Source organism: Salmo salar, chromosome ssa20 (assembly GCF_905237065.1).
Source record: "Salmo salar chromosome ssa20, Ssal_v3.1, whole genome shotgun sequence".
NCBI classification, from domain to species: domain Eukaryota; kingdom Metazoa; phylum Chordata; class Actinopteri; order Salmoniformes; family Salmonidae; genus Salmo; species Salmo salar.
Genome location: NC_059461.1, coordinates 96612614 through 96630419, shown reverse-complemented (window position 1 = coordinate 96630419; position 17806 = coordinate 96612614). Strand labels below are relative to the sequence as shown.

The window sequence follows — 17806 nt, the reverse complement described above, 5'->3', positions numbered from 1 at the left end:
GGGTGGATGACGTGGTTGACTTACTGGCACCAGATGACCTCTAATTCTGTTGAGCATGGAGACAAAGTGACCATTTAGTTCAACAAGATCACTAGCTACTGCACACACATCTCGTGCACTTATCTAAAGGGATGTGTGTGTTTCTGTTTCAATGGGCTTTGCTGCTGCTTGTGGTTTCTTGCTTTATGAGAGATCTATTTGTGAGGGATCTTTAGGATTTCAGCTGTGCCTTTTCACTTTATTAATCCACAATGACCAGTACTAATCTAACACTAGCCCTCTTCTGATTCTGTTTCTTCCTTCCTTTCTGTCCCTCTCACCTCTAAACCACTTTGCTGCCCCTCCTCAACCCTGGGTCACTGGTGGGTCTGCCCGGCTCTCTGTCTGTCTGCCCGGCTCTCTGTCTGTCTGCCCGGCTCTCTGTCTGTCTGCCCGGCTCTCTGTCTGTCTGCCCGGCTCTCTGTCTGTCTGCCCGGCTCTCTCGCTCTATCCTTGTGGGGTGTGTCTCCCTCTGGCCTGTTTGTCTGTCATTCTGTTTCCCCTCTGTCCTGGCTTTGTCTGTCGTTATGTCTCTCTAGCTGGACACTGACGACCTATTGGATGGCACGAGCGATCCCTCCAGCTCTTTCTTCTCTAGCGCTGGGGTGAGTAAAGGCCCTCTAACCTCTGACCCTCCTGTAGCATGCATCTCTCTCCCACCATTGTCAACTCACACTTCCCCCTACTGGCTGGGAGGCCTAACACTATACTGTTCTAGGAGGGCCTGTCTGGTCAACATCTCCACGATTGGACCCTGTGTCAACCCCTTCCTTCTCTACTCAGTTCTCCTTCTCATCCCTTTGCTTCTTGACCTCCATCACAGACCTTCTCCCTCGTCCTCCATATCAGACCTCCTCTCTCTCTTCTCGTCCTCCATCAGACCTCCTCTCTCTCTTCTCGTCCTCCATCAGACCTCCTCTCTCTCTTCTCGTCCTCCATCAGACCTCCTCTCTCCTTCTCGTCCTCCATATCAGACCTCCCCTCTCCTTCTCGTCCTCCATATCAGACCTCCTCTCTCTCTTCTCGTCCTCCATCAGACCTCTCTCTTCTCGTCCTCCATCAGACCTTCTCTCTCCTTCTCGTCCTCCATATCAGACCTCCCCTCTCCTTCTCGTCCTCCATATCAGACCTCCCCTCTCCTTCTCGTCCTCCATATCAGACCTCCCCTCTCCTTCTCGTCCTCCATATCAGACCTCCCCTCTCCTTCTCGTCCTCCATATCAGACCTCCCCTCTCCTTCTCGTCCTCCATATCAGACCTCCCCTCTCCTTCTCGTCCTCCATATCAGACCTCCCCTCTCCTTCTCGTCCTCCATATCAGACCTCCCCTCTCCTTCTCGTCCTCCATATCAGACCTCCCCTCTCCTTCTCGTCCTCCATATCAGACCTCCCCTCTCCTTCTCGTCCTCCATATCAGACCTCCCCTCTCCTTCTCGTCCTCCATATCAGACCTCCCCTCTCCTTCTCGTCCTCCATATCAGACCTCCCCTCTCCTTCTCGTCCTCCATATCAGACCTCCCCTCTCCTTCTCGTCCTCCATATCAGACCTTCTCCCTCTCCTTCTCGTCCTCCATATCAGACCTTCTCCCTCTCCTTCTCGTCCTCCATATCAGACCTCTCTCCCTCTCCTTCTCGTCCTCCATATCAGACCTCCCCTCTCCTTCTCGTCCTCCATATCAGACCTCCCCTCTCCTTCTCGTCCTCCATATCAGACCTCCCCTCTCCTTCTCGTCCTCCATATCAGACCTCCCCCTCTCCTTCTCGTCCTCCATATCAGACCTCCCCTCTCCTTCTCGTCCTCCATATCAGACCTCCCCTCTCCTTCTCGTCCTCCATATCAGACCTCCCCTCTCCTTCTCGTCCCTCCATATCAGACCTCCCCTCTCCTTCTCGTCCTCCATATCAGACCTCCCCTCTCCTTTCTCGTCCCTCCATATCAGACCTCCCCTCTCCTTCTCGTCCTCCATATCAGACCTCCCCTCTCCTTCTCGTCCTCCATATCAGACCTCCCCTCTCCTTCTCGTCCTCCATATCAGACCTTCCCCTCTCCTTCTCGTCCTCCATATCAGACCTCTCCCTCTCCTTCTCGTCCTCCATATCAGACCTCCCCTCTCCTTCTCGTCCTCCATATCAGACCTCCCCTCTCCTTCTCGTCCTCCATATCAGACCTCCCCTCTCCTTCTCGTCCTCCATATCAGACCTCCCCTCTCCTTCTCGTCCTCCATATCAGACCTCCCCTCTCCTTCTCGTCCTCCATATCAGACCTCCCCTCTCCTTCTCGTCCTCCATATCAGACCTCCCCTCTCCTTCTCGTCCTCCATATCAGACCTCCCCTCTCCTTCTCGTCCTCCATATCAGACCTCCCCTCTCCTTCTCGTCCTCCATATCAGACCTCCCCTCTCCTTCTCGTCCTCCATATCAGACCCCCCCTCTCCTTCTCGTCCTCCATATCAGACCTCCCCTCTCCTTCTCGTCCTCCATATCAGACCCCCCCCTCTCCTTCTCGTCCTCCATATCAGACCTTCCCCCTCTCCTTCTCGTCCTCCATATCAGACCTTCCCCCTCTCCTTCTCGTCCTCCATATCAGACCTTCCCCCTCTCCTTCTCGTCCTCCATATCAGACCTTCTCCCTCTCCTTCTCGTCCTCCATATCAGACCTCCTCTCCTTCTCGTCCTCCATATCAGACCTTCTCCCTCTTCTCTCATAGTGCCACGTTCCAGAGGTCCTGCCCCCAGTCCATCTGCCGTCCAATGAGCAGCCAGTCTTGCCCCGGGTCAGTGTGGACCTGGACTTCCTGGAAGATGATGTCATCCTGGGCGGGTCGCCGGGCGGTAGCGGTAGCAACACCATGGAGCCATGTGACATCCTGCAGCAGAGCCTGGCGGAGGCTAACATTACAGAGCAGAGCCTGGCGGAGGCCGAGGCAGAGCTGGACCTGGGCTCCTTCCACCTCACCATGCCAGGCCTGACTCAGGTGGTCCAGACCCTTCCCTGTACAGACAGCCTGACTGGGCCTGGAGGGACCGCTGTGGGGGTGGGGATCCCCATCTTCCCTGAAGCTCCAGGCTCCTCCGCCACCCCTCCCCAGGCCACAGCTGACATGCTGGACTCTGTGCTGGCCCAACAGGGCCTGGAGTTTGGGCCCCAGGTCATGAACAAGGCCCAGGCCATCAGTATGCAGCCGTTTATGCAGCAGGTGGCAGGCCTGGGTAACGTCACCCTTCAGCCAATCTCCTCCCTCCAGGCTCTACCGAACGGCTGTCAGTCAGGACACCTGGGACTGGGGCAGATACAGGTGATGGGCCAGCCCACTGTGATGACTATGAACCAATCAGGACAGCCCATCCTGGCCAAGGCTATGGGAGGATACCAGCTGCACCAGCCTGGCCCCGAGGCACAGGGGGCAGGTGGGCAGGGCGTACTGGGAGGGGGACTTCTGATCCAAGGGGGCAAAGCTACTCTGGGATCTCCAGTTTTAAACGGCCCAGCGTTGTGCACTAACAGTAACAGTAGCACCATAACTGCTACTGGAAGCTTGGGTCAACAGGGGCAAAACCATCCCCAAGGACAGGTCATGCAGAACCTGATCATCCAGCGAACCCCAACCCCCATCCAGCCCAAACCCCCCCAGGGGGGCACAGCCATCCAGCCCAAACTGTTCAAACAGCAGCAGGCCCAGCCCCACACCCTCCAGAACGATGCCAACAAGGCTCTTGGGGCTCAGGTCCCAGTCTCCGCTGCCCAGAATGTAGCCTTCCTCACAGGGAAGCCTGGCTCTAACGTGGTCCTGACTTCCCAGGCAGGGGTTCCCCAGCAGGCTCTGTTCAAACAGCAGACAGCCCACCACCCCTCTGGGAAAGCGCTCAGTGTCCACCTGCTCAACCAGCCCGGCAGCATCATGCTGGGAGGTCAGAACCACCAGTTCCTCCTGCCGCAGCAGCTAGCTGGGGGTCAGATCGTCACGCAGCACCCTGGGGGCCACATCATCACTTCCCGGGGGCCTGGGGGCCAGCTGATAGCCAACCAGATCCTGGCTCAGCACCAGAACATCAACCTGGGCCAGGTGCTGACGTCTCAGGGCCACCCTCTGCTCCAGGGCCACATCCAGCTGCAGCCGGGCCAGATGGGGGTGGGACATCAGCTCTTCCAGATGCCTGTCACCCTCTCCCAGAGCCAGACCCACCCGGTCACGGGCCACCAGGCCCACACAGTGATCCAGGGCATGCCCTTGCACAACTCCCTGGCCATGCTGAGCCAGGTAGAAGGATTGAGTCCTGCTGTCAGCCTGCAGCCCGCTCTGCAGCCACAGCCTGGGGGCGTTCCCAGCAGCGGGGTGGGTGGGGCTGCTGCCATTGCACAGGGCCAGCCCGGGGGGAGTGTGCCGATGCTGGGGAGTTCTACAGACCAGGCAGCCCACCCTGGACAAGCCCCCCAGCCCTCCTCCATCCTCTCTATGCAGGCTGTGCCCTCTGTCTCCATGGCCATGTCTGTCCCCTCCTCCTCTCCGTCCTTATCGGTGTCCACCACACTGGTCCCCCACCTAGCCCAGCAGCACAGCCCCGGGAGCAGGGTGCTCTTCACGGGCCACCAGGGCTCCAGCATGATCCTCAGCCAAGAACAACTCCAGATGTTCCTCCAGCAGGTCAGTATTCCTCCCCGCTCTCTCTCTGCCTCTCCCCGCTCGCTCTCTCTCTCTGCCTCTCCCCGCTCGCTCTCTCTCTCTGCCTCTCCCCGCTCGCTCTCTCTCTCTGCCTCTCCCCGCTCGCTCTCTCTCTCTGCCTCTCCCCGCTCGCTCTCTCTCTCTCTGCCTCTCCCCGCTTGCTCTCTCTCTCTGCCTCTCCCCGCTCGCTCTCTCTCTCTCTCTGCCTCTCCCCGCTCGCTCTCTCTCTCTCTCTGCCTCTCCCGCTCGCTCTCTCTCTCTCTCTGCCTCTCCCCGCTTCGCTCTCTCTCTCTCTCTCTCTGCCTCTCCCCGCTCGCTCTCTCTCTCTCTCTCTGCCTCTCCCCGCTCGCTCTCTCTCTCTGCCTCTCCCCCGCTCGCTCTCTCTCTCTGCCTCTCCCCGCTCGCTCTCTCTCTCTCTCTGCCTCTCCCCGCTCGCTCTCTCTCTCTGCCTCTCTTTCTCTCTACTTCTACGTCTCTACAGTGGGGAAAAAAGTATTTGATCCCCTGCTGATTTTGTACGTTTGCCCACTGACAAAGAAATGATCAGTCTATAATTTTAGTGGTAGGTTTATTTGAACAGTGAGACAGAATAACAACAAAAAAATCCAGAAAAATGCATGTCAGAAATGTTAGAAATTGATTTGCATTTTAATGAGGGAAATAAGTATTTGACCCCTCTGCAAAACATGACTTAGTTCTTGGTGGCAAAACCCTTGTTGGCAATCAGAGGTCAAACATTTCTTGTAGTTGGCCACCAGGTTTGCACACATCTCAGGAGGGAGTTTTGTCCCACTCCTCTTTGCAGATCTTCTCCAAGTCATTAAGGTTTCGAGGCTGACGTTTGGCAACTCGAACCTTCAGCTCCCTCCACAGATTTTCTATGGGATTAAGGTCTGGAGACTGGCTAGGCCACTCCAGGACCTTAATGTGCTTCTTCTTGAGCCACTCCTTTGTTGCCTTGGCCGTGGGTTTTGGGTCATTGTCATGCTGGAATACCCATCCACGACCCATTTTCAATGCCCTGGCTGAGGGAAGGAGGTTCTCACCCAAGATTTGACGGTACATGGCCCCGTCCATCGTCCCTTTGATGCGGTGAAGTTGTCCTGTCCCCTTAGCAGAAAAACACCCCCAAAGCTTAATGTTTCCACCTCCATGTTTGATGGTGGAGATGGTGTTCTTGGGGTCATAGGCAGCATTCCTCCTCCTCCAAACACGGCAAGTTGAGTTGATGTCAAAGAGCTCCATTTTGGTCTCATCTGACTACATCACTTTCACCAGTTGTCCTCTGAGTCATTCAGATGTTCATTGGCAAACTTTAGACAGGCATGTATATGTATTCTTGAGCAGGGGGACCTTGCGGGCGCTGCAGGATTTCAGTCCTTCACGGCGTAGTGTGTTACCAATTGTTTTCTTGGTGACTATGGTCCCAGCTGCCTTGAGATCATTGACAAGATCCTCCCGTGTAGTTCTGGGCTGATTCCTCACCGTTCTCATGATCACTGCAATTCCACGAGGTGAGATCTTGCATGGAGCCCCAGGCCGAGGGAGATTGACAGTTCTTTTGTGTTTCTTCCATTTGCGAATAATTGCACCAAATGTTGTCACCTTCTCAACAAGCTGCTTGGCGATGGTCTTGTAGCCCATTCCAGCCTTGTGTAGGTCTACAATCTTGTCCCTGACATCCTTGGAGAGCTCTTTGGTCTTGGCCATGGTGGAGAGTTTGGAATCTGATTGATTGATTGCTTCTGTGGACAGGTGTCTTTTTTTTACAGGTAACAAGCTGTGGTTAGGAGCACTCCCTTTAAGATTGTGCTCCTAATCTCAGCTCGTTACCTGTATAAAAGACACCTGGGAGCCAGAAATCTTTCTGATTGAGAGGGGGTCAAATACTTATTTCCCTCATTAAAATGCAAATCAATTTATAACATTTTTGACATGTGTTTTTCTGGATATTTTTGTTGTTATTCTGTCTCTCACTGTTCAAATAAACCTACTACTAAAATTATAGACTGATCCTTTCTTTATCAGTGGGCAAACGTACAAAATCAGCAGGGGATCAAATACTTTTTTCCCCCACTGTACCTCTACGTCTCTTTCTCTCTACCCCCACGTCTCTACCCCCACGTCTCTACCTCTACACGTCTCTAACTCTACACGTCTACCTCTAGGTCTCTACTTTTCCGTCTCTACCCCTACGTCTCTACGTCTCTACCCCTACGTCTCTGCCTCTACGTCTCTGCCTCTACGTCTCTGCCCCTACGTCTCTGCCCCTACGTCTCTGCCCCTACGTCTCTGCCCCTACGTCTCTGCCCCTACGTCTCTGCCCCTACGTCTCTGCCCCTACGTCTCTGCCCCTACGTCTCTGCCCCTACGTCTCTGCCCCTACGTCTCTGCCCCTACGTCTCTGCCCCTACGTCTCTGCCCCTACGTCTCTGCCCCTACGTCTCTGCCCCTACGTCTCTGCCCCTACGTCTCTGCCCCTACGTCTCTTCCTCTCTACCTCTCTACCTCTACGTCTCTACCTCTACGTCTCTGCCTCTGTCTCTGCCTCTCTGCCCTCTCTGCCTCTCTGCCTCTCTGCCTCTACGTCTCTGCCTCTCTGCCTCTCTGCCTCTCTGCCTCTCTGCCTCTGCCTCTACGTCTCTGCCTCTACGTCTCTGCCTCTACGTCTCTGCCTCTACGTCTCTGCCTCTACGTCTCTGCCTCTCTACCTCTACGTCTCTGCCTCTCTGCCTCTACGTCTCTGCCTCTACGTCTCTGCCTCTACGTCTCTGCCTCTACGTCTCTACTTCTTCCTCTTAACTTTACGGCTACCTCTCTACCCCTACGTCTCTTCCTCTCTACATCTCTTCCTCTCTACATCTCTTCCTCTCTACGTCTCTGCCTCTACGTCTCTGCCCCTACGTCTCTGCCCCTACGTCTCTGCCCCTACGTCTCTGCCCCTACGTCTCTGCCCCTACACGTCTACCTCTAGGTCTCTACTTTTCCGTCTCTACCTCTCTACCCCTACGTCTCTACGTCTCTTCCTCTCTACCTCTCTACCTCTACCTCTCTACCTCTACGTCTCTGCCTCTCTGCCTCTACGTCTCTGCCTCTACGTCTCTGCCTCTACGTCTCTGCCTCTACGTCTCTGCCTCTACGTCTCTGCCTCTCTACCTCTACGTCTGTACCTCTACTTCTCTGCCTCTCTACCTCTACGTCTCTACCTCTACGTCTCTGCCTCTCTACCTCTACGTCTCTACCTCTACGTCTCTGCCTCTCTGCCTCTCTACCTCTACGTCTCTGCCTCTCTGCCTCTACGTCTCTGCCTCTACGTCTCTGCCTCTACGTCTCTGCCTCTACGTCTCTGCCTCTACGTCTCTACGTCTCTGCCTCTACGTCTCTGCCTCTCTACCTCTACGTCTCTACCTCTACGTCTCTGCCTCTCTACCTCTACGTCTCTACCTCTACGTCTCTGCCTCTCTGCCTCTCTACCTCTACGTCTCTGCCTCTACGTCTCTGCCTCTACGTCTCTACTTCTTCCTCTTAACTTTACGGCTACCTCTCTACCCCTATGTCTCTTCCTCTCTACGTCTCTTCCTCTCTACGTCTCTGCCTCTACGTCTCTGCCTCTACGTCTCTGCCCCTCTGCCTCTCTGCCTCTCTGCCCCTCTGCCCCTCTGCCCCTCTGCCTCTCTGCCTCTACGTCTCTGCCTCTACGTCTCTGCCTCTACGTCTCTGCCTCTACGTCTCTGCCTCTACGTCTCTGCCTCTACGTCTCTGCCTCTACGTCTACGTCTCTTCCTCTCTGCCTCTACCTCTCTTCCTCTACGTCTCTGCCTCTCTGCCTCTCTGCCTCTCTGCCTCTCTTCCTCTACGTCTCTTCCTCTACGTCTCTGCCTCTACGTCTCTGCCTCTGCCTCTCTGCCTCTACGTCTCTGCCTCTACGTCTCTGCCTCTACGTCTCTGCCTCTACGTCTCTGCCTCTACGTCTCTGCCTCTACGTCTCTTCCTCTCTGCCTCTACGTCTCTTCCTCTACGTCTCTGCCTCTGCCTCTCTGCCTCTCTTCCTCTACGTCTCTTCCTCTACGTCTCTGCCTCTCTGCCTCTACGTCTCTGCCTCTACGTCTCTGCCTCTACGTCTCTGCCTCTACGTCTCTTCCTCTCTACGTCTCTGCCTCTACGTCTCTTCCTCTCCACCGCGCATCTCTTCTCCACCGCGCGTCTCCTCTGCACGCTCCGTCCCACCCTCTGCTCTCTGCCCCCTGCCTCTCTCTGCCCCCTGCCTCTCTCTGCCCCTGCCTCTCTCTGCCTCTCTGCCTCAACGTCTCTGCCTCAACGTCTCTGCCTCAACGTCTCTGCCTCTACGTCTCTGCCTCTACGTCTCTGCCTCTACGTCTCTGCCTCTACGTCTCTGCCTCTACGTCTCTGCCTCTACGTCTCTGCCTCTCTACGTCTCTGCCTCTACGTCTCTTCCTCTACGTCTCTTCCTCTCCACCGCGCATCTCTTCTCCACCGCGCGTCTCCTCTGCACGCTCCGTCCCACCCTCTGCTCTCTGCCCCCTGCCTCTCTCTCTCTGCCTCTCTGTTCTCTCTACTTCCTGTCTTTGCTGGCATTGTGTTGTTGATCTGAAGTGAACAGTTAACAATGACCAACTAGATAAGACTGATGCCTTGGTCCCCTGGTCTGAACTGTCCAATCTTTTTTTTTTACTATTTTACTCACCTTTCCTCTCTCCTTACCTCCTCCCTCCCTCCCTGACTTGGTAATGTGCTCATGTCAGGACCAGCGACAGACAGAGAATGACCCCGTCCCCACTGTGTCAGTGGGCGTGTCAGTGGGCGTGCCAGCGTCCGTTATCGTCAGCAGCAACAGCAGCTTTGGCCAAGCCTCCTCGGGCCATGACAGCCAATTAGCTGAGACAGCAGTGGTAAACCAGGTAGACAACAAGCCCCTTTATGCTAAGCCCCACCCCCTGTTGCTGCTACTGCCACTCTGCGTTAGGACGTTGTTTACCTGCAGGCTTCTCTCGCTCTCGTTCGCCAGCTAGATCTCTCTCTGTGTGTTTCTCATCTGTACCTTCCATCTCAGTTCATCCTGATCATAGACCTGGTGGTTGTCTCCTCTCTAAATCACCATGCCAATCCATCTGTCTCCTCTCTAAATCACCATGCCAATCCATCTGTCTCCTCTCTAAATCACCATGCCAATCCATCTGTCTCCTCTCTAAATCACCATGCCAATCCATCTGTCTCCTCTCTAAATCACCATGCCAGTCCATCTGTCTCCTCTCTAAATCACCATGCCAGTCCATCTGTCTCCTCTCTAAATCACCATGCCAGTCCATCTGTCTCCTCTCTAAATCACCATGCCAATCCATCTGTCTCCTCTCTAAATCACCATGCCAATCCATCTGTCTCCTCTCTAAATCACCATGCCAGTCCATCTGTCTCCTCTCTAAATCACCATGCCAATCCATCTGTCTCCTCTCTAAATCACCATGCCAGTCCATCTGTCTCCTCTCTAAATCACCATGCCAATCCATCTGTCTCCTCTCTAAATCACCATGCCAATCCATCTGTCTCCTCTCTAAATCACCATGCCAATCCATCTGTTTCCTCTCTAAATCACCATGCCAGTCCATCTGTCTCCTCTCTAAATCACCATGCCAATCCATCTGTCTCCTCTCTAAATCACCATGCCAATCCATCTGTTTCCTCTCTAAATCACCATGCCAGTCCATCTGTCTCCTCTCTAAATCACCATGCCAGTCCATCTGTCTCCTCTCTAAATCACCATGCCAGTCCATCTGTCTCCTCTCTAAATCACCATGCCAGTCCATCTGTCTCCTCTCTAAATCACCATGCCAATCCATCTGTCTCCTCTCTAAATCACCATGCCAATCCATCTGTTTCCTCTCTAAATCACCATGCCAATCCATCTGTCTCCTCTCTAAATCACCATGCCAGTCCATCTGTCTCCTCTCTAAATCACCATGCCAATCCATCTCAGTTCATCATACGATATGATGATGATGAGTGCCTTTAGAAAGTATTCACAACCCTTTATTTCTACATTTTGTTATAATGAAGGTTCCACGTTCATCTGTACAAATAATAGTGCGCAAGTATAAACACCATGGGACCAAGCAGCCGTCATACCGCTCAGGAAGGAGACGCGTTCTGTCTCCTAGAGATGAACGTACTTTGGTGCGAAAAGTGCAAATCAATCCCAGTACATCAGCAAAGGACCTTGTGAAGATGCTGTAGGAAACGGGTACAAAAGTATCTATATCCACAGTAAAACGAGTCCTATACTGACATAACCTGAAAGGCCGCTCAGCAAGGAAGAAGCCACTGCTCCAAAACCACCATTAAAAAAGCCAGACTACGGTTTGCAACTGCACATGGGGACAAAGATCGTACTTTTTGGAGAAATGTCCTCTGGTCTGATGAAACAAAAATAGAACTGTTTGGCCATAATGACCACCATTATGTTTGGAGGAAAAAGGAGACTTGCAAGCCCAAGAACACCATCCCAACTGTGAAGCACGGGGGTGGCAGCATCATGTTGTGGGGGTGCTTTTCTGCAGGAGGGACTGGTGCACTTTACAAAATAGATGGCATCATTAGGGAGGAAAATTGTGGATATATTGAAGCAACATCTCAAGACATCAGTCAGGAAGTTAAAGCTTGGACGTAAATGGGTCTTCCAAATGGACAATGACCCCAAGCATACTTCCAAAGTTGTGGCAAAATGGCTTAAGGACAACAAAGTCAAGGTATTGGAGTGGCCATCACAAAGCCCTGACTTGAATCCCATAGAAAGTCTGTGTGCAGAACTGAAAAAGTGTGTGCGAGCAAGGAGGCCTCCAAACCTGACTCAGTTACACCAGCTCTGTCAGGAGGAATGGGCCAAAATTCACCCAACTTATTGTGGGAAACTTGTGGAAGGCTACCCGAAACGTTTGACCCAAGTTAAACAATTTAAAGGCAAGGCTACCAAATACTAATTGATTGTATGTAAACTTCTGACCCACTGGGAATGTGATGAAATAAATAAAAGCTGAAATAAATCATTCTCTCTACTATTATTCTGACATTTCACATTCTTAAAATAAAGTGGTGATCCTAACTGACCTGAGACAGGGAATTTTTACTTGGATTAAATGTTAGGAATTGTGAAAAACTGAGTTTAAATGTATTTGGCTAAGGTGTATGTAAAATTCCGATTTCAACTGTTTGTGAAGCTAGCCACAATAAGGATTAGCCACAATAGCCTTCAAAATAAAAGTATGGCATAATTCTGTTTGTATTCATTTGCATCACTGTCAATGCCACTTATTTTGAAGGCAAACTGCAAATTCCACTATTGTGGCTAGCTTCACAACACATAACCCGGTCCGGTTATTAAGCCTCACTAGCCAGGTGAAGCTAGCTGGCTGCTTGTAATGTTAGCTATGGGCAACAGGGTTAAGTAGCTGGCTAGCTATTTATTTTCATGAGCTGAAGTTCAATTTCAATAGGTGACAAACTAGAGGCTACCTAGTTAATACTCACAAGAATTCCTAAATCACTGCTAAGAAGAATGAAAATGACTGCAGTTTTTACTGGTCATTGTTTTCAGGCTGGTTGTATTGGGTCTAGCTAGGTACCAAGCTAAAGCTAGCTACCCCAGAAGTTGCGGTCAAACAAATTATGCTTTATTACCAACGCGATATTGTAAACACATCATTCGTTGCCAGTGTTTGCTTTTTTTGTCCAGCTTTGACAGTGCTACTGTATCTTTTGTGACACGCAAAGACCCAAACGGCGTTCCGTAGTATGTATGTCGTGAAGCTAATAGCATTGATGCTATTACTGTGTAACTCCGGTAGGGCAACATCTGAAAAATAGCGTACTTGGTAGTGTGTACCGGTGCTCGACCAGTCAGCGAAAGCCAACATCACCCACGACAGAGAACGGTTGATTGTCAAGGGCAATAAATTCCATTATCTTGGCGTTATTGGATTTCGCCTTTTGAGTTGTCTTGCTGAAGTTTTTTGTTATTCTTTCAAATGACTGTGCGTGTGCAACCTGTAGACGTTTCTTGGTCTCGTGTATCGTGTGAGTCAGTAGCTCTGGTCCAGGGTGTCAGGGTGCTACGCACATACCAGTCGGCCCAGTGGCTCTGGTCCAGGGCGTCAGGGTGCTACGCACACACCAGTTGGCCCAGTAGCTCTGGTCCAGGGCGTCAGGGTGCTACGCACACACCAGTTGGCCCAGTGGCTCTGGTCCAGGGAGTTATGTAAACTACTGTTGCTTGTGCAGCTAGCGAGTACACGCTAGCTAGTACACGCTAGGTAGTTGGCTAGTACACACTAGCTACCCTATTCAAATATTTTATGCATTTTCACCACCCATGCTGTTGGTGACAGTGACGCACCGTCCTCTCTCGTGTCTCAGTGTCTGTGGTGTGAGTAGGTAACTGACTAGGTAACTGCTGGAGCCAGACCCTATTCGAAATTCTAGGCTTCAATAACCCCCCCCTCCTGCTGCAGACCTGTACCACAACTACTTTAAATATTACTATTTACTACTACTACTTTAAATATTACTATTTACTACTACTACTACTACTACTACTACTACTACTACTACTACTACTACTACTACTACTACTTTAAATATTACTATTTACTACTACTACTACTTTAAATATTACTATTTACCACTATTACTACTTTAAATATGACTATTTACTGCTGCTACTACTACTTTAAATATTACTACTACTACTTTAAATATGACTATTTACTACTACTTTAAATGATTATTTACTACTACTACTTTAAATATTACTATTTACTGCTACTGCTACTACTACTTTAAATATTACTATTTACTGCTACTATTACTTTAACTACTACTAATACTTTAAATATTATTATTTACTACTACCACTTTAAATATTATTATTACTACTACTACTACTACTACTACTACTACTACTTTAAATATTACTATTTACTACTACTTTAAATATTACTATTTACTACTACTACTACTACTACTACTACTACTACTACTTTTACTATTTACTACTACTACTACTTTAAATATGACTATTTACTACTACTACTACTTTAAATATTACTACTACTTTAAATTACTATTTACTACTACTACTACTTTAAATATGACTATTTACTGCTGCTACTACTACTTTAAATATGACTATTTACTAGTACTTTAAATATTACTACTACTACTTTTACTATTTACTACTACTACTACTTTAAATATTACTATTTACTGCTACTATTACTTTAACTACTACTACTACTTTAAATATTACTATTTACTACTACCACTTTAAATATTATTATTACTACTACTACTACTACTACTACTAACAATATTACTACTACTACTACTACTACTACTACTAACAATATTACTACTACTACTACTATCAATACTGCTATTAATACTTTTTGTTTGATGTCCTATAGCTGCCTGGCCTGTTTAAAATGCTGTTCCACATGTTCTAGCATAACTTGTATTATTTGGAACCCAAATATCATGTTTGTATCCTCTGTGTTGGTTTCTGACGTGTTTCCTGTTTGTTTTGACCTCTAACCCCAGATGCCCCAGGCGGGTGGTCAGCAGCAGCAACTGAAGCTCCAGAGCCTGTCCCCCTCCCAGCCCCTGGCCTCCCACACTGCCCTCCCTCTGTCGGACAGCCCCCAGCCCTCCCCCCTCCCCATGCATTCCCCCCAGTCCTGGCCCCCTTCTCAACCCCCAGACCCCCGCCCGATCCTGCACCCCTCCTCTCTTCCCCCAATGTTCATTATCCAGAACCAGATCCCAGGCCCCTCCCAGCCTGCCCCACAACAACAACAGATACACCTCCAGCCCCGGCCCCCGTCCCAGCCTGCCCCACAACAACAACAGATACACCTCCAGCCCCGGCCCCCTCCCAGCCTGCCCCACAACAACAACAGATACACCTCCAGCCCCGGCCCCCTCCCAGCCTGCCCCACAACAACAACAGATACACCTCCAGCCCCGGCCCCCGTCCCAGCCTGCCCTCTACCAACCGGACGTCCCCCCTCCCTCTCGCTCCCCCAAAGCCCCCCAGAGCCTCCAGTTCACTGCTAGCCAGGTGGGGGACCCCGGGGGTGGGGTGGTGAAGACCCAGGTCTTAACAGCAGACCATCTGCAGCTGGTTGGTGCTCAGCCCTCTCCACAACAGAAACACCAGGTGTGAAGGAACACACTTCTCACTGCTCAGATGTTTTGACTTGCTGCTATCTGAGTGTTTATCAAAGTATTCGAATAATCCATTTTCTCTCTTTATTCACGCTCAGGTCCAACAGAACATTCTACTACAGGCCAAACGGCAGCAGCAAAGCCAGCCCCAACAACATCGTGGTCAACAACAAGACGTGCCTGCTCCTCAGTCGTCTGTGCTGGTCAAGACTCCTGCCACAGGTCAGAAAGAAACATTACTACTGTGAAATGTGTTCCTGATCTGACTCCCCTCTCTCTTTTTAGCATCCAATGACGTGTTGTCAGGAGCTCACATGACCCAGGGGGGCGTGGCTCCAGCTAGCCTTAACCAGTCAACACACCAGGCTGGTCAGCAGTCAACACACCAGCCTGGTCAACAGTCAGTACACCAGGCTGTGCAGGTAGGTAACACCTACTGATGCTCAACCCTCATCTCAACCATTTTGACTCCTTTAAATTCAAAAATCTTTATTGGCCATCAAATTGAAATAAATTTGAATTTGTTCTTAACTGATATACCTGGATAAATAAAGGTTCAATAGTATTCTTTTACTATCCCTCTTTCCTCTGCCAGGTGGGAGGGGTGGAGTCCATGTCAGGTCTGGGTCAGATGACCTCTACACAGCAGACTTTCAGCCCTGGTCTGGCCTCTCTACAAACACAGGTCAGGAGACCCGCAACCAATCCTGCTGGCTTCCATTTCTGACTCTATTTAATCACCTGTCTAACCAATCTGGGTGTGTGATGGTCATGGATGCTATGTCTTGTTCACCTGACAGACTGATGCTGTGACGATGCCTTTCAGAATGGCTAAACCCAGCAAGGAAGCCAGGTATGTATCATTCTCCTGGAACAATGTGTTTATGTTGGTTTGTGAGTGTTGTCCTACCGCTTGTTAAAAGTATGGCAATTCAGTCTTGTGACCCATCTTCCTCGACCCTGTGTGGTGTGTGTGTAGGATGTTGGAGCAGCTGAGGAAGCAGCAGGGCTCAGTCCTCCACCCAGACTACAGCTCTTCCTTCCAGTGCTTTGAAGACACCCTGACCCGCCTGGTGCCTTACCACCTCTACCAGGGCACTGCCACCGCACCACACGACTACCACAGAGGTACACACACCATGACCCGCCTGATGCCTTACCACCTCTACCAGGGCACTGCCACCCCACCACACGACTACCACAGAGGTACACACACCATGACCCGCCTGGTGCCTTACCACCTCTACCAGGGCACTGCCACCGCACCACACGACTACCACAGAGGTACACACACACTGACCCGCCTGGTGCCTTACCACCTCTACCAGGGCACTGCCACCCCACCACACGACTACCACAGAGGTACACACACACTGACCTGCCTTGTGCCTTACCACCTCTACCAGGGCACTGCCACCCCACCACACGACTACCACAGAGGTACACACACACTGACCTGCCTTGTGCCTTACCACCTCTACCAGGGCACTGCCACCGCACCACACGACAACCACAGAGGTACACACACTCTGACCCGCCTGGTGCCTTACCACCTCCACCAGGGCACTGCCACCGCACCACACGACTACCACAGAGGTACACACACACACACTGCTGTTAACATGTGTATTAGTGATTGGGGGGATTGATACAGTGTTATAAACTGGGTGGTTTAAACCCTGAATGCTGATTGGCTGACAGCAGTGGTATATATTGACCGTATACCACGGGTATGACAACTTATTTTTACTGTGGTAATTACGTTGGTTATCAGTTTATAATAGCAATAAGGCTCCTCGGGGTTTGTGCTATATTGCCAATATACCACGGCTACGGGCCGCGTTGCGTCGTGCCCAAGAACAGCCATTAGCCGTGGTATATTGGCCGTATACCACACCCCCTCGGGCCTTATTGCTTAATTATATCGCAATATTATTTTGGGCAATATTATATTGATACATTTACATTTAAGTCATTTAGCAGATGCTCTTATCCAGAGCGACTTACAAATTGGTGCATTCACCTTATGATATCCAGTGGAACAACCACTTTACAATAGTGCATCTAAATCTTTTAAGGGGGGGGGGGGGTTAGAAGGATTACTTTATCCTATCCTAGGTATTCCTTAAAGATAAGAAACAATACTGTGCTGCCGTATTCATTGACCTGGTCAAAGCTTTTGACTCTGTTAATCACCACATCCTCATCGGCAGACTCAGTAGCCTTGGTTTCTCAAACGATTGCGTCGCCTGGTTCACCAACTACTTCTCTGACAGAGTTCAGTGTGTCAAATCGGAGGGCCTACTGTCTGGACCTCTGGCAGTCTCTATGGGGGTACCACAGGGTTCAATTCTTGGGCCAACTCTTTTCTCTGTATACATAAATGATGTCGCTCTTGCTGCTGGTGAATCTCTGATCCACCTCTACGCAGACGACACCATTCTGTACACTTCTGGCCCTTCTTTGGACACTGTGTTAACAACCCTCCAGATGAGCTTCAATGCCATTCAACTCTCCTTCCGTGGTCTCCAACTGCTCCTAAACACAAGTAAAACTAAATGCATGCTCTTCAACCGATCGCTGCCTGCACCTGCCCGCCTGTCCAGCATCACTTCTCTGGACGGTTCTAACTTAGAATTTGTGGACAACTACAAATACCTAGGTGTCTGGTTAGACTGTAAACTCTCCTTCCAGACTCACATCAATCATCTCCAATCCAAAGTGAAATCTCGAATTGGCTTCCTATTTCGCAACAAAGCATCCTTCACTCATGCTGCCAAACATACCCTCGTAAAACTGACCATCCTACCAATCCTCGACTTCGGCGATGTCATTTACAAAATAGCTTCCAATACCCTACTCAACAAGCTGGATG

The 17806-nt window shown here is 50.7% G+C and overlaps 1 protein-coding gene across 1 annotated transcript in view; it reads left to right on the top strand.

Annotated features, from left to right (window-relative positions):
• Positions 1 to 17806, top strand: part of LOC106581600 (BRD4-interacting chromatin-remodeling complex-associated protein) — a 41579-nt gene that overhangs the window by 11617 nt on the left and 12156 nt on the right. Inside the window, exons 4-13 of the mRNA XM_045703436.1 lie at positions 579 to 644; positions 2746 to 4680; positions 9462 to 9617; positions 14305 to 14817; positions 14900 to 14923; positions 15030 to 15153; positions 15217 to 15353; positions 15527 to 15616; positions 15732 to 15784; positions 15911 to 16059. Of these exons, the coding sequence (XP_045559392.1) occupies positions 579 to 644; positions 2746 to 4680; positions 9462 to 9617; positions 14305 to 14817; positions 14900 to 14923; positions 15030 to 15153; positions 15217 to 15353; positions 15527 to 15616; positions 15732 to 15784; positions 15911 to 16059 (3247 nt within the window). The remainder of the gene's footprint in view (positions 1 to 578; positions 645 to 2745; positions 4681 to 9461; positions 9618 to 14304; positions 14818 to 14899; positions 14924 to 15029; positions 15154 to 15216; positions 15354 to 15526; positions 15617 to 15731; positions 15785 to 15910; positions 16060 to 17806) is intronic.